The sequence below is a fragment of the Anomaloglossus baeobatrachus genome, chromosome 6 (genome assembly GCF_048569485.1).
Source record: "Anomaloglossus baeobatrachus isolate aAnoBae1 chromosome 6, aAnoBae1.hap1, whole genome shotgun sequence".
In the NCBI taxonomy this organism is placed as follows: domain Eukaryota; kingdom Metazoa; phylum Chordata; class Amphibia; order Anura; family Aromobatidae; genus Anomaloglossus; species Anomaloglossus baeobatrachus.
In genome coordinates this window covers 104,795,059-104,822,371 of record NC_134358.1, presented here as the reverse complement: position 1 = coordinate 104,822,371, position 27,313 = coordinate 104,795,059, and the positions used below count along the sequence as shown (strand labels likewise).

Here is a 27,313-nt window from a genome sequence, read left to right as displayed (position 1 = left end):
ATGTATGCAGTTAGGTCTAGTGCTCTATGCTGGCTATCAGTTTGTCACATTGGGGCATGATAAGTAGCCCTTTAATACTATAGGATAATGTGTAGTGAACTGTGAGAATCCATAAGCAATAGCAGAATTATTTTATGTGAATAGCTTTCTTTGGAGAATTCTGTATCTTCCTAATCATTTCAGAATTGCTGTTGATTTTTTTCATTTGTTGGTTTATGTTTAATGTTTTCTACTTCTACACATACTGATATGATACTTGCCATACTGCTTCACAAAGGCTAATTAAAATATGTTTTTCACATTCAAAATAATTTTTCTTCTTTTTGTACAGGCTTGCCAATGAAAACCTTGGTGAGAAAATTCATGAGCAAAACCAACTCCTGGCACACCTGGCAGAAGAAAGAGAGTATGTGGGTTTATCACCTCTATATCACATGTATTTGCTTTACCTTGGCATTAAAATACTGTAGTGTCTGCAACTTCCCTTGTAATACATTTTCATCAATACACAAATTTCATGGTAGTCAAATGCAGGTTTCATAGTTTCATAGTTTTTAAGGTTGAAGGGAGACTCTAAGGGCGGCTTTGCACGTTGCGACATCGCACGTGCGATGTCGATGGGGTCAAATCGAAAGTGACGCACATCCGGCGTCGCAGTCGATATCGCAACATGCAAAACCTTTTTGATACGATGAACGAGCGCAAAAGCGTCGTTATCGTATCATCGCTGCAGCCTCCGACATTTCCATAATGCCGCTGCAGCGACAGGTGCGATGTTGTTCCTTGCTCCTGTGGCAGCACACATCGCTGTGTGTGAAGCCGCAGGAGCGAAGATCATCACCTACCTGCCTCCCGGCTGCAATGAGAAGGACGGAGGTGGGCGGGATGTTTACATCCTGCTCATCTCCGCCCCTCCGCTTCAATTGGCCGCCTGCCGTGTGACGTCGCTGTGACGCCACACGACCCGCCTCCTTAGGAAGGAGGCGGGTCGCCGGCCAGAGGGACGTCGCACGGCAGGTATGTGCGTGTGAAGCTGCTGTAGCGATAATAATCGCTACGGCAGCTTTCACTAGATATCGCACGTGCGACGGGGGCGGGACTATCGCTGCAGCATCGGTAGCACATTGTTACCGATGTTGCAGCGTGCAAAGCCCGCCTAAGTCCATCTAGTTCAACCCGTAGGTCTGGTTTATTATTGAGGCTTCCCTGCATTCTGATCAAAAGAGTCTCCAGGATGGCGGTATTAGGAGGCTCACAGTGCTCTGGTCCAGCTGCCATTGAGTATAGACGTAGCTGCTGGACCTAGCATAGTGAATCATTTTTTTTAATTCTGTTAAGAAAGATTCAGAGCTGATATTTCCCAGCAATAAGTTTTGTCTAATTGTATAGAGTTTTTATAGTGTTCTACATACACACTCCTCAACATTAAAATTGCAACTCAAAGAAGGAAAAGTCTTGGAGCTATTGAAATCGTAGGATCGATATACAGTACAGACCAAAAGTTTGGACACACCTCATTCAAAGAGTTTTCTTTATTTTCATGACTAAAAATTGTAGATTCACATTGAAGACATCAAAACTGAATGAAAACGTAGAATGAAATACTTAAAGTGGGAAACAACTGAAAATATGTCTTATATTCTAGGTTCTTCAAAGTAGCCACCTTTCGCTTTGATTACTGCTTTGCACACTCTTGGCATTCTCTTGATGAGCTTCAAGAGGTAGTCACCGGAAATAGTTTCCAATAGTTTTTCAATAATTAATTGAAGGAGTTCCCAGAAATGCTTAGCACTTGTTGGCCATTTTGCCTTCACTCTGCGGTCAAGCTCACCCCAAACCATCTCGATTGGGTTCAGGTCTGGTGACTGTGGAGGCCAGGTCATCTGGAGTAGCATCCCATCACTCTCCTTCTTAGTCAGATAGCCCTTACACAGCCTGGAAGTGTGTTTGGGGTCATTGTCCTGTTGAAAAATAATGATGGTCCAACTAAACACAAACCAGATGGAATAGCATGCCGCTGCAAGATGCTGTGGTAGCCATGCTGGTTCAGTATGCCTTCAATTTTAAATAAATCCCCAAGAGTGTCACTAGCAAAGCACCCCCACACCATCACACCTCCTCCTCCATGCTTCACGGTGGGAACCAGGCATGTAGAGTCCATCCGTTCACCTTTTCTACAAAGACACGGAGGTTAGATCCAAAGATCTCAAATTTGGACTCATCAGACCAAAGCACAGATTTCCACTGGTCTAAAGTCCATTCCTTGTGTTCTTTAGCCCAAACAAGTCTCTTCTGCTTGTTACTTGTCCTTAGAAGAGGTTTCCTAGCAGCTATTTTAGCCTGAAGGCCTGCTCCACAAAGTCTCCTCTTAATAGTTGTTCTAGAGATGAGAAGGTGTGTCCAAACTTTTGGTCTGCACTGTACATGTTATTGATATGCAAATAATTGAAAAATGAAATCAACATTTTTAAACCTTTTCAGATTATTCAGCACAGAGTTTGAGCGCATTTGCCAAAAAACATACACTTAGCCACCTTATGCTATCAATGAGGTTAATAATAATTGTTTAATGAATGTTCCACCACCCTGAATGCACTTGGCCAGCAAATCCTTAAGATCCACTGCTGGCAGCACCATTTGCAGTTGTCAACCAATGACATCTACGATATGTTCAATGGGAAACATTCTAGAGACATTTGCAGGTCACTATAGCATATTTAGCAACATGAAGACTGGTGGCGTTGTGCTGAAAAATGCTCCTTGTACACTATGAAGGAATGGCTGTACCACTGGTTTACCAACCAAAATAAGGTTACACCAAGCTTTTAGTACACTGTGAATAAAGGTACAGCACACTATGCCACCTCACACCATAATCCTTGGAGTATGACCGGTGTGATGTTTCCTCGTGAAGGCCTCTTCATGTCATTACTCATGAAGCTGCCAGACCAATCTCTGATTATTATTATGTCCAAGACGAAAGCGGAACTTATACTTGAGGATAGACCTCCATTACAGCTTATAGTCTCTATCTTGCAATTATGTGGGCAACGTCATGAAGCCTTAATTAAAACGAGAGGACTTCATACCAGTACCACTCCTGCATTTATGGTGCGGGGTGGTATAATGTACTTTAGCCGGACCACTTTTATGTTCGTTATAGGTACACTAACAGCTCAACATTGAATTGGTCGTCAAAACAGTGGTAAAGCCATTCTTTCAAAGTGTCCCAGGAGCCATGTCCCAGGAGGCCCTCCGCCACTGCAATACATAGCGGCCATTTATAATATAGGTAGTCACTACCTCACATATCCCCCCATGTTCAAACTTGTACGGTTGAACACTTGCCAACATAGAGAGGCCCTGAGACAGGGCATCAGTGTTACCTTGCCCTACCAGACAAGAGGGCCCTCTCTGACAACTTTGAACACCAGCTCCTGACATACAGTCATGGCCAAAAGTTTTGAGAATGCTACAAATATAATTTTTTACAAAGTTTGCTGCTTAAGTTTTTCTAATGGCAATTTGCATATACTCCAGAATGTCATAAAGAGTGATCATCTTAACAGCAATTACTTGCAAAGTCAATATTGGCTAAGAAAATGAACTTTAACCCCCAAAACACATTTCAGCATCATTGCATTCCTGCCTTAAAAGGAGCAGCTAACATTGTTTTAGTGATTGTTCCATTAACACAGGTGTGGGTGTTGATGAGCACAGGGCTGGTGATCAATCAGTCATGATTAAGTAAGAATGACACCACTGGACACTTTAAAAGGAGGCTGGTGCTTGGTATCATTGTTTCTCTTCAGTTAACCATGGTTATCTCTAAAGAAACACGTGCAGCCATCATTGCTATGCACAAAAATGGCCTAACAGGGAAGAGTATCGCAGCTACAAAGATTGCACCTCAGTCAACAATCTATCGCATCATCAAGAACTTCAAGGAGAGAGCTTCCATTGTTGCCAAAAAGGCTCCAGGGCGCCCAAGAAGGACCAGTAAATGCCAGGACCGTATCTTAAAACTGTTTCAACTGCGGGATCGGACTACCAGCAGTGCTGAGCTAGCTCAGCAATGGCAGCAGGCTGGTGTGAGTGCTTCTGCACGCACTGTGAGGCAGAGACTGCTTGAGCAAGGCCTGGTTTCAAGGAGGGCAGCAAAGAAGCCACTTCTCTCCAGAAAAAACATCAGGGACTGACTGATATTCTGCAAAAGGTACAAGGAGTGAACTGCTGAGGACTGGGGTAAAGTCATTTTCTCAGATGAATCCCCTTTTCGATTATTTGGGACATTTGGAAAACAGCTTATTAGGAGAAGAAGAGGTGAGCGCTACCACCAGTCTTGTCTCATGCCAACTGTTAAGCATCCTGAAACGATTCATGTGTGGGGTTGCTTCTCAGCCAAGGGAATCGGCTCACTCACAGTCTTGCCTAAAAACACAGCCATGAATAAAGAATGGTACCAGAATGTCCTCCAAGAGCAACTTCTCCCAACTATCCAAGAGCAGTTTGGCGCCCAACAATGCCTTTTCCAGCATGATGGAGCACCTTGCCATAAAGCAAAGGTGATCACTAAATGGCTCATGGAACAAAACATAGAGATTATGGGTCAATGGCCTGGAAACTCCCCAGATCTTAATCCCATTGAGAACTTGTGGGCAATCATCAAGAGACGGGTGGACAAACAAAAACCAACAAATTCTGGCAAAATGCAAGCATTGCTTATGCAAGAATGGACAGCTATCAGTCAGGATTTGATCCAGAAGTTGATTGAGAGCATGCCAGGGAGAATTGCAGAGGTCCTGAAGAAGAAGGGTCAACACTGCAAATATTGACTTGCTGCATTAACTCATTCTAACTGTCAATATAACCTTTTGGTACTCATAATATGATTGCAATTATATTTCTGTATGTGATGTAAACATCAGACAAACACAATTATAAACCAGAGGGCAACAGATGATGTGAAAATATAATTTTGGTGTCATTCTCAAAACTTTTGGCCATGACTGTATAGTGACCAACTAGGTATATGTCAGGAGTCTGGTCACTGTCACTAAATTATTCTTTGTGAAACATAACCTATCAAACTTCGTCACCTCATCTATTGGAGTCAACACTTTGTCAGACCTTCCTTGTTCCCATCAGTCAGTACGATAGTGCGATTCACCTTAACCCGTAACTACGGTCTGGTGTGACTCTGTGTCATATAATTTACAGAAATTCTTGTCTGGGACTCTCAGCCTCAAGCTAATAAAGGATTAATTATCTGCAAACCCCTTGTACCCCTTCATTCAGGACATCTTTGTTTGTTTCTCTGCTGGCATATATCAAGTGCATGATACTCAGGGTAGCCACCCAGTTCACTGTAACTTTAATTGTGGATAGTATAACGAACTGTTGAGCCTCCGGAAACCAGTACACCCTACATGCTCCTACAGCTTTCTTAAATTCTTCATGCACAAACTCACTGGCACATGCTTCACTCAAGTCTTCGGGTACATTTACCATGCATTTGAAAAAAGAAATATCTTCCTTTTCATGCATTCACCAGACAATTGTCTTGTTCAGCTCTCAGAGCCAGCTCTTTCTGAAGTTCATGCTCTTTAAAATGGGATGGACACTGTCGCTCCATGTTCTCTAAGGCTGCCTTATTCATCAACTGGCACTCCACCAGGAGACCTCTGAGTTCAGACACTTCTTTTCCAGCTCACCTGCTTGGCTTTCAGCAGCCTGTCTCAGGAACCTTTCTTTCTTCAGATGGTCTTTCACTGGGGGGGATTTGACAAGCCTCGCCTTGTTCATGCAGTGTTATCTGCTCTTTCATCCTTAGGACCAATTGAGCTTCCATCCTCTGATGATTCCTCTGGTTCAGTCCTCACTTCTTCAGTGGTTTTTTCCACTTCTGCACATTCGGCCTACTCATGTGGTTCTGTTGTGACACCGTCAACCCTCTCCTGGGGCCCTGCAGCATCACTTTCAGTTTTCTCTTTGGTCTCTGCTGCTTTATCTTCAGCCACTTCAGAGCTGGGTAAACCACCAGTCTCCTCTTCATCTTAATCTTGAATTTTTCCTCCAGCAACATTCCCCAGGGTTTCTTGCCCTATAGCCCTCTACTGATAGACCACCAGCTGTTTGCTCAGCAATTGGAGAGAACACTCATACCGTCTTCTTAGCTGGCTCTTTCTCCTTGATTTCATCTTGTGGATCACCGTCGTTACAATGTGTCAGTTTCTCTTGCAGCACATTTTTGTTAGCCTCTAAGTTGGTGGCTGTCACTCGCAGCTTGAGATGCTCAGGAAGGTCATTGACCTTCTTTAAACTTGCTGAGGCTGCAGCTTGTTCTCCCTTTCTGTGGCCCTTGTGTTTCCGGCGAAGGGAGGGAAATCTTCGCTCTTGTGGGACTCAGCCCACTTTTGGGCACCCACCCTTTTTTGGGATATATTCCCCACGGAATTCGCATGTTCCTGTTCACACAGTATCTCACTATCTCCCTGGGCAACCTGGATCTGCCCTGACCCTTCGAGATTGTATGACCTGGTCCATTAGCGTCTCGTCAAAACACCCCACCAGCTCCTGCAGGTGCTGCCACTGTTCCTCCTGGCGCTTACAGCTGCCAATCACCAACTGCTGTTTCTGCTCCTGTAGCTGTTCCAGATCAAGCCGCTCCAATAGTCCCACCAGCTCCTCCATTTTGTCCGAACATGTTGTTCCACTCATGGTTGCTCAGCTCCCACAGACCTTCGTGGACACGCTGATCCACCACAAACCACTTTGAATATTTTTTGTGAATCCACTGATCCACAGCAAGCTGTTTGAATTTTCGTGGACCCGCCGATTCACAGCAAACCGCTGCTGCGATACAGACACGTGCCTTCTGGACCATTGCCCGCGGTCTAGCACCATATGTGAGGCTGCGCTCACTGAATGTAATCGGGTACACTTGTTTGGCTGCTAGATTTAGGCACACAGATTTAAATGGTCCAGTCAGTTTATTAAAGCACACTTAAACCTCTCGCCAGAAAAAAAACATGAGCCTTCCTTTGTTTTTAAAGAAACATATATGTTAAGCAGTCTGTTTCATTCGCAGGTACGCCCACACAGCTTTGGATATGACCAGGGCCGTGGGGCACTCGTTACCAGACTGGCTATGTTTTTCGGATGTCACGGCGGCAGGGCCTGACTCCGTGACCCTGGCGGTGTTGTTTAAAGTGAGGGGTGGGTTTTATTTACAAGGTGAGATTGTTTGTGACACCACCTGTGGTATGTGACAACATAGGTGCCACTGCTGCTATTCAGTTTCTCATGGGGTCAACGGTAATGCAGCTAAGTTGGTATAACTCTCCACAGGTAGAGCTGAGCCCCAGGACTAAAGATAGAGTTGTGGGGTAATGGCGGGGTTCAGAGCTGGAGGCGCAGGGAATAACTCGGCAACACAGGAATGCAGTCACAAGGTCTTTACTCACAGTCAACAGTTCCAGATTATTATGTCCATATGGTCAAATTCTGCCCTTGGAGTGCTGAGTCCTGCCGTGACAGGCCCCAGCCGATCCCCAGATAGTTCGGAGGCACAACCCGGTACACCCTTCTGTGTTCTTTCCCTGGTCATCTTCCTGAGCTGGCCTCTCCCGCCTGCCCCACGCCTTACACACAGTACCCTGGACCAGTGTCCGGGAATCCTTTTATGGGTGGCTTTTCTGCCTTGTCCCTTGGTCCTATGTGGTCACCTTTTCAGCGGTTTATGTGCGGATGTGGCTTTAGTACTTGCAGTAGCCTTAGCCTCCGGTTTCCTAGCTGAGCCTTATAGTTCTCCACTAGTTGAGGAGCCCCTATGCGACCAAGTCACTCCACACCAATATACTGGGTGTAGAAAAGAGTCCACGGGTGTATGGCACACTTCCCGTGGCCCTAGGACAACTTCTATCTTGATCCTGGGATGAGCTCTGCAGCTCCAGACCACAGGACCGTTCTCCTCCACGTCCACTTCCTAACTCCCTCACGTTTTACAGGTTGCTCAAACTAACTAAACTCCACCTCCAGACTAGCTTCGGGCTGTCCTTACCTAAGGAGACAGCATAGGTGCAACTTGCCCCAACTACAGTCTAATAGAGTGTTGCAAAATAAAGAGTGTCAGTGTGTGTGTGTATACTGATTTGTAACCCCTTCATTACCCAGGAATTTGATACCAAACCTCTGGCTGAAGTGCTGTACCTCTGTGGGGACTGTAGCCGCAGGGGTGCCACAGATACGTCCCAACATTAATTTTCAAGTAGAAGTATTGTACCATCCACTCACTGTCTTCGGTCAGTATACAAGTCCCTTCTGTGAGATTTCCTTTCTGAAGCTTGAGCAACGCCCCACACACTGACTCCTGTCAGCACTGATGTTTAAGAAACTGCTTCACTGAAGTTGTGGTGCCCATGAGGCTTCAATCGCCACAGAGTACTGCACCTCATTTAAGATGTAGTGCTTAATCCGGATCCGGAGGAGGTCGGTACTGGTTTCACCATTTACACACTCAAATACACAACCAGGTTTCCCTCCCCAATGGGGACCGAACTAGGGTAGGGTCTTAAGGTTGCCTTTAAACATGGTTGGCACCACCCATTAGTGACAGGGACCCGGGGAGGAGCAGCCACTTAGGGGGAGTTAGGAGACAACACAACAGTTTAGAGTTCTCTGGCAGGAGAGGACAGGAGCAGACGTGTCTTACCGCTGCTTGGCGGGACACAGAAGTTCATGCAGTTGCCGAGGGGAGAGCTTCATTTCTTCCTCAGAACCGGCACCACACAGGGAGCAGGACTCTAGGGAAGATCATTCTTCAAGTTGGTTCTACAGAATCTGCCGGGATGAAGAAGGTTTAAAGTTTCCCTGGCCACACAGAGCCAGAAAGCACAGTGCCAGATAGGATCCGGGGCCTAGGACAGCACCAGGCCCCACTGCGGAGCCAAGGCACCTACAAATAGGGACAAGCGTACTACTCGAGACGAACTGGGGTCCCCAAGTAGCTTTAAGCCACGGGATTCCAACACACACGGCGCTAGGAGGAAGGGAATGCTCACTGAGCGTCACACCGGACTGACCTCCGAAGGAATTCAGGTTCTACAGGGCCCATCACAGCAGGTGACCGGTACTTCCTGGGCGAGCGGCACCAAAAAGTGAGTAAAGACACTTGGAACCACAGCAACCGACTTGGACTCTTATTACCGGCGCCACCGCCCCGCGCCTCGGCGCTGAAGGCCATCACTACTCCCCTTGTCATCTTCCCCGGGGCCCGCTCCACCTGTGAGGAGCGATACCATCTCTGACTGCTACTACTGTCCGCCCGGGAGGGCAGCGATAGCAGCGGCAGCTAATCCCTGGCCGCATACCACAGGTGGTTTCACAACATTCTTCCCTCCTTATTGGTGTAAAGCTCAGGGCACGAAGCCAGGCAGGCCACCGCTACATCCCAGACCATCACACCGGCCTGGTGACGAGTAACTCAGGTACGAGACCCCGTGCCTGACAACCCCTGCCAGCACTCTGACAATTCGTACACCTGGCCCTTAATATATTAACAAGACTTATGGAACTACAAGTCTCAGAGCGAACATTCCAGGTTGTACATTACAGAGGACCTCCGCCACTGCGATACATAATGGCCATTTACAATATAGGTGGTCACTACCTCACAGTACTTGTTAGGAGATTACAAATAATATAATAAAAGGACTCCTGCAACAAAAGGTCATCAGGTAGCATGAACCTGTCCACACACAGATGAGAAATTTTGGATTTAAAGTGTACGGTAGTAAGAATGATTCCTTTTTTTCTCTGCAATTTGCTATACCATCCCCCACCTACTGTATAATGCTACTTTAATATGATTTCATTTAATAATAATCTTTTTGCAATGTGTAATTGTATACGAGTGCATACATGGTCCTCATCTTTCATAAAGCAGGTACAAGTAATACAATTAACGATCTGCATGCTGCTTTCATTCCATTTCTTGTATTTCAGTATTAGGTTGAAAAAAAAATCTTACAGGTTAATGAAAAATTGAGATGCTCGTAATATAATCTTAATAAACCGCATATTTACTTACATCTGAAGAGTTTACTGTTATTAGAATGTTTGCGCAAAGACGTTTTGTAAGAAATAAATTGGTCATTCAATATCTAATTTATGTTTTGACCAGAAACTTTGTCATTAATAACCATTTATTGAATTGCACCATCATGACATACAGTAAGACATATAATCTCATACTTTATCAATTATGTAATATTAACAATTTAGGACACAATGTACAGATGTAGCAGAATTCAATTTGTTATTTAGTTTTATACTTGTCTACAGCAGTCAAGAGGAGCAAGGTGGCAAACTAATTCTGTTTCCTAGATTGCCATTCTCTTTCTTCTTTTACAAAAAAAAGATTATTTGGAATAAGGCCACAAGGAGAAATTGTACCATCATGTGTGTGCATTACCCAGACCGCACAGTGATTATTTAGTAAGCATTTTGTAATACCTTATTTCCCCAGCACACTTGTGCAGATTCCACCTTAAAGGAGGTATTTAACCCCTTTTTATCACTGGCCTCATCGATGTTATGTTGAGAAACAAGTTTTCTCTCAAATACCTTGTGTTGCTAATAGTTCCCGTGAGTGGCGCTATTGCGGTCTGCTCATCCCCTTTGCGTGACCCCCGGGCTCCGTGACCTCTGATGTCCAGTGATGTCACGTCAACTTCCTGTTGACCTGACATCACCGCGGCCAGCTCCAGTCTTCCTGAGTAACTGGGCTGTGGGTGGCATTTCACCACCCGTCACAGCCCAGCATCTCCCTGCTCCCTACTTCACTGCAGAGAGCCACAAGCAGGGAGATGCTGGGCTGTGATGAGCAGTGAAACGCCGCCCACAGCCCAGTCACTCAGAAAGACTGGGGCCAGCCGCAGTGATGTCAGGTCAACAGGAAGTTGACGTGACATCACTGGACATCAGAGGTCACGAAGCCCTGGGGTTATGCGAAGGAGGTGAGTGGACCACATTAGCGCCACTTACAGGCACTATTGGCAACACAAGGTATTTGAGAGAAGCCTTTTTTCTCAACATAATATCGATGTGCCAGTAATGAAAAGGGGTGAACCACCTTTTTAAGACTGCTGATTGCTGGAGTTCCAAGCAAACAGCAACCTGCTTGACACCCCTAAATGAGAATCTCTCAGCAGGGTTTCACCCCCAAATTTTTTATATGTGCATGTAGGTCTTTCACAAAAGAGTCCATCAAAACCTTTACATTGCCAGCCTATTGCTAAGAAATCAGAGTTTGAATTGATATAGAAATTAAGCTGAAAAGCTATGGTAGATCTGAAACCTGTGTCACTCAATCTCTATCCCCACCCAACGTCGCCTCCTCCTGCTTGACTGACAGCCTCTATGCTGTGTAACTTCAGGTAAAGGAGCCATTAGTCAATTAGGAGGAGGCGCTGGGCAGAGACTAGAGCTTTAGTGACAGAAGCTTCAGATCTACCATAGCCCTTCAGCTTCATTTGCATATCAAATAAATGCTGAATTTTCATTAACAGGGGAACAAACCGGCCACGTATAAAGGTATTACTGGACTTGTCTTTGAATGACCTACATGCGCATGTAAATAGTTTGGGGTGTTAAATCCTGCTGACAAATATATTAATTGAGAGGGTCGCGCCATGTTGTCTGTTGTTCATTTTCTGTACATTTATAAATTCTTAACTCCACTGCCAGCATAAAATATTTCTATTTTCATTTGATATATGCTGATTTCCTTCTTTCTGACATTTTAGAGCTCTGCATGCACCGTGTGTGCATGTGTCAGTTAATTATGACTTTCTGACATGATGAGTGGTTTGCTCTTTGTAACCTATGTCTAAAACATGTTCTGCAATTTCTCATGTTCATCCACTGCACATCTAGGGTTTTATCCATTGAGACATGAATATTGGATTTACAATATCTTTGTAGCTAGACCTGTGTCGTTTGAACTGCCCCATAGACTATAGTAGGCGCGTTCTATCCATTCACTCATAAAAGATAACCTCAGCACAGAAAAAGAATTAGGCAAAGGTGAATATATTTATTAGTATCCAGGATTAGTGAAATCAGAGGAATTCCAAAGTTTCAACCAGCACAATGGTCTTTTTCAAGGACAGCTGTATGAGGAAGGAGTCGGGAATATGATGATGTTTGGCGTTATCGAACACTAATAGGAGCCATCAAAGAATACAGTGGAATCATAATCCTGAGTTCTGTTTGATTAGAGGAACGTTCCCTGCCCACTCACATTGATGACTTCTGTTTGTACTGTGAGGACATTGAGGAGGGAATGCTACCGTCAGGAAAACAAGTAATACAATACTATGAGGAACTCTTCAGGTTTTCTACTATGACATAGTGAAACTCACATTTAGGCTGAATTATCATGATGGTATGGCATCCGATGCAAGTGCATTGGATGCGATCTGCTAATGACCCTTGGCTCCCACTGTGCTGCAAGGGAAGCTGAGTGTCATGCAACTGTGATCCGATACTACAATCAGATCACCGCTGTGGAGGAGAGGGAGGGATTAATCTCCCCCATTGTCAGCTGATGTGATTTTCGCACTGCACTCGGATGTCATATGAGTGCAGTCCGATAGTTAATTCGTACCCATAGAGTTTTATGGGTGCAAGTGACACGGCTCTCACTGCCAATCGCAGTATGCTGCGACTTTTCTCTCATCCAGAATCTGGATGAGAAAAAAGGTGACCAACTGCTCTCCCTCACTAAATAACATTGATCCGAGTGCAATGCTAGATTTTCTCACATTGCACTTCTACGATTCATACGCTCATATGAGCATACCCTTATAGTATGCACCTTGTCCTAAAAACCAGGGGCGGACATATCATTGGTGCAACCTGTGCAGTCGAGCCACGGCACATTTTTACCTCCAAAACAACTGGAGTTGTCCATTTTGACGAGTGAGTGGATTGAAAAGGGCTCATATACTGTTCATGCACAGGGGCCCTTTTCTGTTTGTGTCCGCTAGTGCTAAAACCTATATTGTAGTCATTAAATTATTTCTAAAAGTGTGGCATAATAGAAGATGTGCACTGTATGGAATCCTGTTAATACATAATACATTACTTATCTTGGTCTTTAAACAATAAAATCCGAACCTGTTTAGAGGGTCTCATCAACTGTAATACAGGTGGCATTTTATCAAATGTGGACGGTGGAAACCAACTTTCCTATTTCTACAGTAAAGGAGAAAAGCAAGTGATGGATTTCCAGTTTTGTGGTATGGGTTAAAAAGACATGAAGGACCTACCACCTCCTTAGTGGGGTTTTTAGCACCATTTGTCATATGACATAGTTTCATATCTAGTTGGTGTGTCTGATTCTTTGTATTCGTATTCAGGGGCAGAGTCATCAGACTCATAGGGTCGTTGCACCCAGGTGCTTGATAGAAATTGTAGCCAGCACATGGTAGATGGGTGAAGGTGTCATTAAATGTAAATGTAGATGGCATTTTATCAATTGCGGATGAGGGAAACCAACTTTCCCATTTCTACAGTGAAGGAGAAAGGCGGACAAGGTATGAGCTATAATGACATGGACCCACCTCGTTAATGGTTTTTTTGGCATTATTTTTGTAGCCCTTTGTCATATGACACAGTTTCATATTTAGTTGGTGCGTTCTGTTTTTTTGCATTCAGGGGCATAACCATCAGACTCGTAGGGTCGTTGCACCCAGACCCTGGTGCTTGATAGAAATTGTAGCTGGCACATGGTAGATGGGCGAGGGGCTCTTACAGATTTTGCATTGGGGCCCAGGAGCCTTATGTTATGTCGTTGACTTGCAATGTAGCTAACCTTTGCTTAGTTTTTTCTCCATATACATGAAAACTTTGAAAGAACAATTGTCTTCACATCATCTTTTTTTTTTTACTGTACTTCTAGAAATGCAGGGAATAAATATGTAACATAATTTATGGAGCCTAATTTGCACAGTAAATCACGAGATGTTTGCTAACCTTGAGCTCTTAACAGCCTCTTATGAAAGTTGTTTTTTTCCCCTAACTTGAAAAATAAAATAATCAACAGCATAAAAGCAAACCAAGGGCGTGCAGGGTGATTATAAGCGGAGCCGCGGCATACATTTTAAAGTAACGCATTCTGCTATTTTGAGCAAATTTATTGAACCATTTAAATTGTTCTGCATTTACTTTTCTGTTTTCGTGACATTCGAGACTCGGCGCAGAAGCCATTGTTAAGCCTAGCAACCATACCCCACAGATTTTTATGCAAAATTATAGATGTGTTTGTACTTAGGCACATTTTCCAGGCTCTTCCTAAGCATACCATATAGGTAAATACTTTTAGAGACAATTGAATAATGTGACTGCATCGCTTGTGTAATTTTGCCTTTTTTGAGGTAGCTGAAATAAAGAAAATGGCTTACAGATTTCGCTGTATATGGAGTTTGAAAGTAACAACTGAAAAATGATGTTCATAATCTGAATTGCAATGAAACCAATTATCTGTACTGTGGCGGCTCGCAGGGGATTTCTCCTAAAGGTTTAGTATTTCTTAAAAGAAATTAAAAACAGCTGTAAAAATACCATAAAACAAAAATAGCAGCTGCAAAAGAGATTAACATTCCTAGATTTCATTTGAACCTGATATGTTATTTTTCCAACAGCAAGCTATACGTATTTATGCATGCATTATTTATCAAGTCGTACAGTAGAAGAATCCGATTTTAGATGCTGTTAATCTCTTACATGGTAAATTAATTTCCTATTGTTTTCTTGGTGATTGCAGCCTTTCCGAGTTGCGATAAGAATGACTTTAATTAAAGCCTTTACAGATTAATAAACACAGTAATAAGTAGTGGAACAATTACGGCTCCTTTTTTATTTGCCGCTGTCAGGAGCCTTCTATTCCAAGTGACGTTCACTCTTTTAAAACCTTTCTGTACGTTCTGGGTTTTTTTTTCTTTTTTTTTTTTTTCTCTTCCTTTTTCTTTTCCATCTAGCAGTAGGGCACAAGCGAAACAGCCTCTAATCCATTTCATAAGTCTATTAAAGCTGGTACAATACATAAAACAGAGCTGGAGGTGGTGACAATATAAAACAGTTTGTTTTGTCGTGTTGGCCGAAACATATGGCAGCCAGTTTTTCAAGAGCTGATCCAGATGGCGACCACTAATCGATTCTTTATGTCGCGTAAGCGGCTGTTTACTCGTTCTCTTTCAAAGCACCGCTGCGTAGTAAATTAACAAATAATGTAATGACCCATGTATGTTGAGCTAATAGGAGAAAACTTTCAAACAGAAATTGGTAAATGCAGCAGCTGCACAAAGGGAATGGGGGAACTGGCAAGAGGATTTGATCATTTTTTGGAAAGTTAAATACAATATTCAGTAACAATGTAATTACACTTTACTGTTAGTTGTTTGCACCCCAGCAGGTTCTTTACTACTTGTGAGATTCCTGCTTTGCTGTGTATGACTGCGATCTTCTGTGCCTCACTTTTTCAGGCTATGCTCATTATAAATCAAAATGTAGGAATGAACTGCATCCAGAGTTTTGTGAACATTGATGATTAGATCAGTTGGGGTCCAACAACTAGATCTATATGAGGTGCATTGTGCCTCGGGGCAGTCTGAAGAGTCAAGCAGTGGTAGCACAGTGATGTCTTTTGGTCTTGTGCAAAACACTACATGAGCATACAATACTTGGGTAGAGAAACAAGAGGATCACAGCATATGTCTTAGGCCTTATTCACATGTCCGTATTTAAAGAGGTTGTCCACTATTTTTACATTGATAGCCTAGCCTTAAGGGCACTTTGCACACTACGACATCACAAGCCAATGCTGCGATGCCATGCGCGATAGTCCCCGCCCCCGTCGCAGCTGCGATATCATTGTGATAGCTGCCGTAGCGAACATTATCGCTACGGCAGCTTCACATGCACTGACCTGCCCTGCGACGTCACTCTGGACGGCGAACCGCCTCCTTATTAAGGGGGCGGGTCGTGCGGCGTCATAGCGATGTCACATGGCAGGTGACCAATAGAAGCGGAGAGGTGCTGATGAGCGGGACGTAAACATCTAGCCCACCTCCTTCCTTCCGCATAGCCGGCGTGAGCCGCAGGATGCAGGTAGGAGATGTTCCTTGCTCCTGCAGCTTCACACACAGCGATGTGTGCGGCCGCAGGAACGAGGAACAACATCGTAACATCGGTATTTCCCAATTCATGGAAATGCCGGACCCTACACCGATGATACAATAACGACGCTTTTGCGCTCGTTAATCGTATCAAAAAGGATTTACACACTACGATATCGACTGCGACGTTGGATGTGCGTCACGATTTGACCCCACCGACATTGCAGCTGCGATGTCATAGTGTGCAAAGTGCCCCTTAGGATAGGCTATCAATGTTTGATCAGCTGGGGTCTGACATCTCACCCCCCCCGCCGATCAGCTGTTTTCTATTCTAGCAGCAGCAGGTTGCCAGAAATGCTCAGTCCTGGAGCTGCCCCATCCTCTGATAGCGGCCGCAGCCGGTTACTGCACATCCACCTCTTGCTCAAATCAAGAGGTGGTGGGTATGCAGTGCCAATCCACAGCCACTATCAGAGGACAGAGCAGCTCCAGAACAGCATTTATGGCTGCACCGGGAACAGCTGATCGGCAGTGATGCGGGGTGTCGGACCCCAGCTGATCAGACAATGATGACCCATCCTAAGGTGTGTCATCTACATATCTGTTTTACCATCATTGTATCTGTGTTTTTCATAGATGGATCAATAAATAGATAAATTACAAAGCTTCTCCTATATTTTGCAAGTTAATCACGTGCAGCACACAGATTACACATGGATGTCATCCGTCTGTTGTACATGATTTTCATGGACCCATAGACTTGTATTGACCCTTGTCATCTGTGCTTCTGAAAAAATGGACATGCCTCTGTGTGTTTTATATGGACACACAGACTGAGTAAAAACACGGACATGTAAATTGGCATCAGAGATTATAATGGGTGCATTCTGTATCCATGAAAGAAAGAAAGAAACATCTAGAACACGCATGTGCCACACAGAGGTCTGAATGAAACCTTAGGGCTCGGCTCCACTTGCGTACAGCTTCCGATGCAAGAGCATCTGAAGCGATATGCTAATGACCTTCTGCTGCGAGAGTGAGCCATCGGTCATGCAACTGTGATCCAATGTTGCAATCGGATCAGAGCTGCGGAGGAGAGGGAGCATTTTCTCCCTCTCCTCTGCTGCCTGTCTTTGCATACATCGCACTGCACTCATGACATCTGAGTGCAGTGCAATTTTTCACAAGCACCCATAGACTTGTATGAGTGCTTGTGAGCAGGGATTCGCTCCCAAACTCAGCATGCTGCCATTCATTTCATTTGCCGACATGGCATGAGAAATCAATCGCAGATAGACACTTCCCCATAGTTTTGCACTGGTGCGAGTGCAGTGCAATGTTTTATCGGATTGCACTCGGCTATGTTAATCGCAAGTGGAACCGAGCCCTTAATGAGGATAATGTGATCATTCAGTTTCTCTTCCTTTGACTCGAGACCTTGGGGGAGGGACCCCAGCATCTGTGTGTGTATGTGTGTGTGTGTATGTGTGTGTGTGTGTGTGTTCCATAGCTACAGTCATGTTAATCCATTCTTTGCTTTTCTTGAAGTGTGGTTTATACTGGGATTCAAGCTTGCAATGGCAGACAGAAATTTTAGCATTGAGTCAAGGGCTGCACTGTCAGGTATAAGAGAATTTTCTCTACCTAGAAATCCTAATAGTTTTCTTTTTCATTACAGGCATATTGCACTAATACATAGTGATACACGCAATGTTGTTTTGATGTGGTTTCGATGTGTGTTTTTTGCCAGGAGATGCAGATTTGGTGCAGGAATTTGGTGTATAAATTCCAGCACCAAATCGGCATCTCCTTGCAGAAAACCGAACAAAAACCTCCGTTTTGACATCGTTTCGGTGCCGTTTCCTGACAGTAGATACAAATGTGGTGCAGAAATGTCTGCACGAGATTTGTGCACCAAATTTGCATCTCCTGTCAGAAAATCGCACCGACACTACATCAAAACAGACTAGTCTTGGGAAAGTCGTGTTTCCTTTGTTTATAAGAAGCTGCAGATTAATAGTATTTGTGTATTATGAAAGTATTAATGATTATTAGGGACAAGAACTACAGAAGCGTTAATGCTCAGAGAGATCTAGATATTCCTACTGCTGCATCCTGACCAATTTCAAGAATGGGACTTTTCTGCTGCTCATAAATTTCTGTCAATGGTAAATTTACAATATACTAGGGAAGATTTATTTAGCAAAATTTGCCAAAAACTGTATTTCATGATTGCGCTTTATTATTATGTTGTTTAGACACTTTCTGTTGCTTGTGTGACAAATGGAGCATGGTTTGGTGGTATGGGGACACGTGATATCTTGCTCTAAAAAAGGGCCGGTAATTTGGCTCTGATTTCTGGCTCAAAGGAGGCTAGTAATAGGTGGTGTAGACTAAAGGCCGTTTTACACGCAATGACATCGCTAACGAGATGTCGCTGGGGTCACGGAATTCGTGATGCACATCAGACCTCTTTAACTATGTCGTTGTGCGTGAAACGCACGAACGACCGCTAACGATCAAAAAATACTCACCTAATCGTTGATCGTTGACACGTCGTTCAAATCCCAAATATCGTTGATGGTGCTGGATGCAGATTGTTCGTCATTCCTCAGGCAGCACACATCGCTACGTGTGCCACCCCAGGAATGACGAACAACACTTTACCTGGGTCCTCCGGCAACGAGGTGGGCGTCACTTTCTTTCAGCTGCTTTCCGCCCCTCCGCTTCTGTTGGACGGCTGCTGTGTGACGTCTCTGTGACGCCGCACGAATCGCCCCCTTAGAAAGGAGGCGGTTGGCCAGCCACAGCGACGTCACTAGGAAGGTAAGTATAGTGTGACGGGTCCTAGCGATGTTGTGCGCCACGGGCAGCGATTTGCCCGTGACGCACAACCGATGGGGGTGGGGCGAACGCTAGCGACATCGCTAGCGATGTCGCAGCGTGTAAAGCGCCCTTTAGACTAGACAGTCTAAATATTCATTATATTTATAAAACAGCAGGAATCACCATGTTAAATTTGGTACGTTTTAAGATTGTCTACTTTAAGAAGTAGAATTAAATATGCCATATTATGTCATTACCTGTAGCTTATATCATTGCTCTGTGGCCTTTAGTGATATGGTACCTGTCATTGATTTGCCTCTGCAGCTTCTCATCGTAGAGCCATAAATCAAGATGAATTTTAGAAACCTGATTTTTCCTTTAGAGTTCAACGACAGCTGTATAAATTTATATGCAAGGGCAGCATGGCTTCTTTCTCACTGACACCCTATAAAAATATGTGCAACTAATCAGCACTTAATTTTGGACTTACCTGGAATACATATAAATGTGCTATTACTGCTACAGCCTCTGCCCCCTCCCTGAAACGAAGCGTCGTCAGTGCTCTGTCTCAGTTCGCTGAGCACAGTGTGATGTGCACAATGACAGTGCACTCTCTGTTGCCAGATCAGGTGAGTAATAATGCGTCGGCACCAAAGCAGAGCGCACTGTCGGTGTGAAGTGTCAGGGTTCCTGGCATGTGGAGACCAACGTCTCCACCTCAAGTGTCTTTGTTTCTCCTCATTTTGTTGTTTACCTCAAGTGATTACTATTCTGATACTTTATCATTTGAACAGTTACACATGCAGCAATACCAAATACCATATGTTGTTTTTTTTTACACTTATTTTTTTAGATTTTATGTGCATTCTGGAAAAAGACTGGGTAATGGTTTGGACACACCTTCTCATTCAAAGAGTTTTCTTTATTTTCAGGGCTCTGAAAATTGTAGATTCACATTGAAGGCATCAAAACTATGAATTAAAACATGTGGAATGAAATACTTAAAAAAGTGTGAAACAACTGAAAATATGTCTTATATTCTAGGTTCTTCAAAGTAACCACCTTTTACTTTCATTACTGCTTTGCACACTCTTGGCATTCTCTTGATGAGCTTCAAGAGGTAGTCACTGGAAATGGTTTTCCAACAGTCTTGAAGGAGTTCCCAGAGATGCTTAGCACTTGTTGGCCCTTTTGCCTTCACTCTGCGGTCCAGCTCAACCCAAACCATCTTGATTGGGTTCAGCTCTGGTGACTGTAGAGACCAGGTCATCTGGTGTAGCATCCCATCACTCTCCTTCTTAGTCAAATAGCCCTTGCACAGCCTGGAGGTGTGTTTGGGGTCATTGTCCTGTTGAAAAATAAATGATGGTCCAACTAAACGCAAACCGGATGGAATAACACGCCGCTGCAAGATGCTGTGGTAGCCATGCTGGTTCTGTATGCCTTCAATTTTGAATAAATCCCCAACAGTGTCACCAGAAAAGCACTGTCACACCTCCTCCTCCATGCTTCACGGTGGGAACCAGCCATGTAGAGTCCATCCGTTCACCTTTTCTACAAAGACATGGTGGTTGGATCCAAAGATCTCAAATTTGGACACCTCAGACCAAAGCACAGATTTCCACTGGTCTAATGTCCATTCCTTGTGTTCTTTAGCCCAAACAAGTCTCTTCTGCTTGTTGCCTGTCCTTAGCAGTGGTTTCCTAGCAGCTATTTTAGCATGAAGGCCTGCTGCACAAAGTCTCCTCTTAACAGTAGTTCTAGAGATGAGAAGGTGTGTCCAAACTTTTGGTCTGTACTGTATATGTGTGTGTATGTGTATGTATGTATATATATATATATATATATACATATATATATATATATATATATATATATATATATATATATATTACCTCTTGCACAATACAGCAGTACTGTAGTATTGTAAGATTACCAATTTCATATGACACCCAGCAAGAATTTGGGCTCCATAGTTGTACATTTATGGCAGACATGGGGGCCTTTAGCTCCGGTGGACATGAGAACACCACAGTTCCTACTTACGGTCTGCAAATATTTTGTGAGGTGATGCGTGAAAGGGTAAGGACAGTGAAGTGGTATTTAAGAGGTTAAACTTCTGCAATGGGAGCTAGCTGTATAACACATGAATGGCAGATGTAACAAATTGGAAACTGAGCTGAATGGATCCGCTGGGTACCGGCACTTGCCTGCTTTAGCAGGGTGGTGGCACCTGCCCTTTACAGTTGCTACAAATTGCAAAGTGCCCTGCCAGTATGCGGTAAAACCACAACTATCCAATATTCTGTCAAGAGTAGAAATGAGGACCGGTGGAAGTTTGGGTTTTGCGGGTTCAGCCAGACTTTAGATAAAGTTACGTTCTGGACCTGATTTTGACCTGAACCTTGTTAGACGTCATTGTTGGGCAGTTTGGGTCTCTGCTCACATACAGCTGGCCATAAACAGATCACCTCTGGGGGAGGGAGGGTGGAGTTTTTCCATTTTTTTTATTTTTAGTTTTTTGTACACACTACATCCGCTACCGCTGATTTTACCCCCAGTGCGAGCCACTGAAACATTGCAAGTGGCTCGCACTGGGCCGACCACCAAGCATACCCGAGCATAGCGGTGCTTAATCGAACGTCTAGCATACGTAAAGAACCCGAACTCGAACACTGATGTTTTTTGTAAAGTCTGTGTTTGGTACGAACGCCAAACTTAAAGGTTCAGGTCCGCTCTAGTCAAGAGAGCTTCTACACAGACTGGCTTTCTGTTCTTTTTCCATGTTCATGGCTATTGGCACTGATTTTGATGATCGCTTTATATTAGCGATTCCCTAATATACTAATGTCCCTAATAGCCTAAAAAAGCCCGCAAATGTGGAGCTGATACTGTATTTGAGAATAGTCCGCATTGATCTACATTTATACAATGGATTTTCATTTTAGTATGAAGCAATATATACAAGATAAAACACAATGAATCCCAGTACATACAGCAGAAGCACACTGCCTGTGGTTGTTCAATAAATTAGTGGACTGCAGGCGAATCCCTTTAATATTCAAATCCTAAATATATATATGTAATGTGTACACGATGTAGAGGAGCCCATTTTGTTGCCGCCTGTTTTCGTCTTTTGTGATACAAATGTCATGAATTTCTAGTCGCCACTTTGCTTTTGTAGTCATAACTGAGCCTTTTGTTACACAGGATGAGATTTTGAATGAAAATAAGATGCGTGCATCACAGAAAATCAAATGAAAGGGACCAGTCTCCGGGGAAATGTGTAATCCTTTATTTCGAGCCTAGCTCTCCAGCAGCCCTTAACATATTCACAGCTTATAACAACATATGAAATGGTGTATGTTGTAAGGAAATATCAGCCCGAGCCGTCCTCCTTAGCATGTTTATTTTATGATGAGGCTTCGTTTGAAATGAAGCAGAAGTCTGATAATATGTGCATAGTCTAAATAGCTCGTGTTTATCCTTAGTAGTAATTCTACAGAAGTACAAAACAGAAAAGCTGACTTTTTCCCTTTCCCTCATATAAACTAGCAAGGGCAAATGACAGCCATGCCTGATGGCTGATATCTTTTATGGTACAGCTGTGACATATTTTATGCATCACAACGAATGATCAAAGATGTCTCTGGAGTCGTACTGTCATGGAATTTTACCCCGTACCCAGTGCATTGCTTTATACCAAGAAGAATGAAAAACCGAGAATAGTTAGCTTCCTCTGCCTTCTGATAACACAGAAAGTGCAATATTTGATGGTTGTGTTTTTCTTCTTGTTTTTTTCATCCGTGCCATGTTTATTTTGTCTTGTCTTTTGTAACCGTGAACCCAAGTTCACCAGTTCAAGGCACACAACGATGCATATCGGCGTACATGCGTTTACATGTGTCTGTAGCTGGCGAATCACACACTAACATAGATTACTATTACTTACTTTTATGTTCTGAACATGCCGAGAGATGCATTATGCCATGATATGAAAGAGACAGAAGTGTAAAGCCCTCTGAGGGAGGGAGGCACCGAAAAGGCTATCTGTGCCTTCATTAAGCAGCCCATTAGAGATGAGTGAATTTATTCCTAATGAATCCAGTTTAATATGAATTTCCATGAAATTTCAGTTTCTGGCAAATATGGAATTTTTTAACTTGATTCACAAGAATCTAGCAAAATGGCGGAGAGCTGGCTATCTTTTTATGGTTGTGAAGGAGTTAAAACACGACTTTTTTATTTCACCAAAGGAGGGGTATCACAAATGCATGTTCTCTGCGTATAGTAGCAGACTTACCAGCCAAAGTGTTCCATTCTGGTCCTAGTTGTGACTAGCCAGATTCTTCCAGCGATTGGTGGACCGGATGTCTTATCTCTATGTAAGTCTTTGTAAGCCAGAACAAGGCACTCATAGACTTATGAGAGCTTGTGTCTGTTAGCTGTGACCTTCCAGTCAGTCAGAAGCTGCTGTTACAAAATGGCAGAATGGAATCGGAATTGCACTGGAAAGAGCAGAAGATGGCAGCTGGTAAACATATTAGTAGGGGCAAGGAACATGCATTAGAGATACCACTCTGGAGGTGAAATAATAAATAAAACACAGGAGTAGTGCTTTAAAAATAATTAACAACATATAGCCACCTGTCCTTACACCCTTGCACCTCCAAAGTCCTACATGCTGGACAGGTAAATGGTTTTAATTCCTTTTCCTCTCCTCTATTTTTTATGCTTTGGGGTCTGGTGAGACTTCAAAGCAGTTTTTCAGGGCACTTTGGATTTGGGTTGATTTTATTCAGACCAAATCAAATCTAGCTGAATAAAATTTGGAGAGATGGTATGGCCTGGTCTTCAAAAGCAAGAGGAGTTCTTAGCTCCCTAGCCTAAAAGAGAGAACATAGATGGTGGCCCCCTCTCTATGATATTTATGATGCCATAATATGATAAGGAGTTGTCTTGAAGGGGTTCTCCGAATAATGTAATAAAATAAATATACACATTTAAATATTAAACATTTTTCTAAATTTCTTTAATTAGCAAAAAGGTTACGATTTATTTAGTGCGCTCTGTCAGCATTTTAAAGTTTGAAACTGCCAGGATATGCAGTAGTATAGACTGCATGAAGCACAAGACAAATGCACTAAAACTGTCAGGCTGACTGAGATGATGACCTTTGTCTTCTCCTTTAGTCCAGTTCCACTCTGTGTCCTGTCAGTCTGACTTACATGACAGCTTTTTTTCTCCTTTAGTCCATCTCCACTCAGTGTCCTGTCAGTCTGACTGAGATGACGGCTTTTTCTTCTCCTTTAGTCCAGCTCCACTCAGTGTCCTGTCAGTCTGACTGAGATGACAGCTTTTTCTTCTCCTGTAGTCCGCTTCACTCAGTGTCCTGTCAGGCTGACTGATAAGACAGTGTTTATCTTCTCCTTTAAGGCCCCATCACACACAATGAGATCGCTAACGAGATCGCTTATGAGATCGTTGCTACGTCACCGCAGCAGTGATCTCGTTATGTGTGACACCTACCAGCGATCAGGCCCCTGCTGTGGGATCGCTAGTCTTTGCTGAATGGTTGGGACCATTTTCTTCAAAGGCGATGTCCTGCTGGGCAGGACGCATTGCTGTGTTTGACGCCTACCAATGACCACCTAACATAGTCTCAACGCCTGCCGAGATTGTTATTTAGGTCGCTGATCGTTACTGCGTCGTTGATAAGGTCTGACTGTGTGATATCTCACCAGCGACCTCCCAGCGACTTACCAGTGATCCTTATCAGGTATCATCGTTTTCGGGATCGCTGGTAAGTCGTTAAATGTAACAGGGGCATTAGTCCGGCTCCACTCAGTGTCCTGTCAGGCTGACTGATATGACAGTGTTTGTCTTCACTTTTAGTCTGGCTCCACTCAGTGTCCTGTCAGGCTGACTGATGTGACAGTGTTTGTCTTCTCCTTTAGTCCGGCTTCATTCAGTGTCCTGTCCAGTTCACTGAACAGAGGAATGTGCGTTCCTAATGCCTGACCGGATGCTGCTCTGACGTGACCTGTCTCATTCTTCACATAGCCCATTTTGCTGCATGCCCTCTGAAATCTAGGATGGTTAGTTGCCATGATTAAAATCCTGACAATAGATAAAGAATACATATTTGCTAAATAAAGGTATTTAGCAAAATGTCTAATATTTAAATTGTATTTATTTTATTACATTTCTAAGAAAACCCCTTTATTAAAAATATCTCATTTCAGTAGAGTCCAGTTAAAAAATCTATCCTTTTTAGAGAATATGCACTTGGGATAGTAACACTGCGGAGCTTCCACTATGGTAAATCCTATTGCGAAAAAGGTGAGGACGTCTCACAATCCAGTCCGCAGTGATATCTGTAGCATTAATTGACATGCGGTGGGTTTATTTACACTTTGTATGTTCTCTGCAGCTTGTGAATTGTAGATCGAGAAATCTCATTCACAAACCATAATATGCAACAGATTTTCCACCGGCAAATGTGCAGTGGAAAATCCTCTGTGTATTCGCCTGTGCCGTGAAATACTGAAATACTGTGATGCTCACTCTGAAGTCCAGTGTCACCGTGGAATGGGGAGGTTAAAGTGTTAAATTAATGAGTATATGTGCGCCGGTAATCTTATTTCACACTTCGTCTTGGACATATGGACACATCATACCGTGTTCTCGGTTTAACTGTCTTCGTAAAACAACCAAGACACCATCGGTTTAATTTAGTTTTCTCTTGGCTGCAGCCTATTGTGATGTATGTAAGCGGACATCCCATAACTACTTTCACAGGATGCATTCAAACATATGGATTTTAGGGATATCACTATTATAAATCACGCTATCTCAGCTGGCAGGAATGTGCGAGTCCATGTGGCTGAAGAACAATATCCAAGTAATAGGCGATTGAAACAGGATGTTAGGAAAACATGAAACAAATAATGAATAAGCTGTTAATACTCAGAAGATGAATTTTACAGGTCCTACTTCATCCACTCCTATAAATGTTTCATATTTCGTGTTTAAGAAGGGGACCGCTGCAGTTTACTACAGGAAAGATTATGATGTCATCAGGTTTTATGGAGGCGCTTTGCCTGTGCTTAAGTGCTTTTATTAAAGTTCATTACAGCTAAACTCCCTCTGTCACATTGGGTTTGGGAGTTGGCAGAGCACACACTGAACGCCGGGCACGGACGCTTTTTGTTTTTTACATAACTTTCGCTGTTTGTAAAAAAAAAAACGTAAAACAACAATCAAAGTTTACACAAAGAAACAAATGCGAGTGATATAATACGACTGCTCCAAGGACTGGAGGAACCGCGGTCATAAATTATGCATTCGGAGAAAGGCTTCCAGCTTTTGCGATTCTAATATACAGATCCTTTGGCCTTGTTTTTGATTTATAGTGCGCTTCAGATGTTAGCACAAAATACAAATAATACAAAGAAGGCTACATAGACGATATATGTGACACGTTCCAGCCCCCTGCCTCGGTCCACACTGTGTACATTGGCCATATTATCACCACACACCTGTGGGCTGATTACAGTAATGAACATTGCAGTTTATGCATTTTGCTGATTTACACATTTCTTTTTTTTACATTTTTCTCTTTTCCAGTTCCCCTTTTCTTGTGTATTACATAATGATGTGATAATATAATACTTAGTCATATACAAAATAGTCTATTGTGCACTTGTTTATTATATAGAGAAAAACTCATTCAAAGGGAACCTGTCAGGTGCAATATTCACCCAGAACCACGAGTAGGTCTGGGTGCATACTGCTAATCCCTGCATAACCATCCCTGTATACACTAGCATAGATAAAGAGATCTTTAGAAAAAGTATTTCTAAAGATCTTTTATCTTATGCTAATGAGCGCAGGGACTAGTCCCAAGGGTGTTATATCCCCCGATTAGTCCACCCTCTTAGCATGTTAGTATACCCACAGGGACGTACTAACATGCTATTCAATTCGTCATCACCTGTGTTCACTACGACCACACTTCTGAATGCTGGGCACAACTGGTCATGCGCAGTATGAAGCTGGGTGTATGCGTTCCGGCTTCAGAGAGGTGTAGTGCACATGACTGAAAGTGCGCGGCATTCAGAAGAGTGGTCATAGCAAACACAGGTCCGCACATCACCGCTGGTGACGCTGCATTGAATAGCCTGTTAGTATGTCCCTGTGGGCATGCTGCCATGCTAAGAGGGTACATAGCATACTTGGGACTAGTCCCCACGCTCATTAGCATAAGATAAAAGATCTTTAGAAATACTTTATCTATAGATCTC

General features: G+C 43.4%; 1 protein-coding gene across 1 annotated transcript in view; it reads left to right on the top strand.

The window, feature by feature from the left end:
* The window catches only part of LOC142317132 (uncharacterized), a 566,806-nt gene that overhangs the window by 459,663 nt on the left and 79,830 nt on the right, over positions 1–27,313 (top strand). Inside the window, exon 22 of the mRNA XM_075353156.1 lies at positions 332–406. Coding sequence (XP_075209271.1) covers positions 332–406 — 75 coding nt within the window. The remainder of the gene's footprint in view (positions 1–331; positions 407–27,313) is intronic.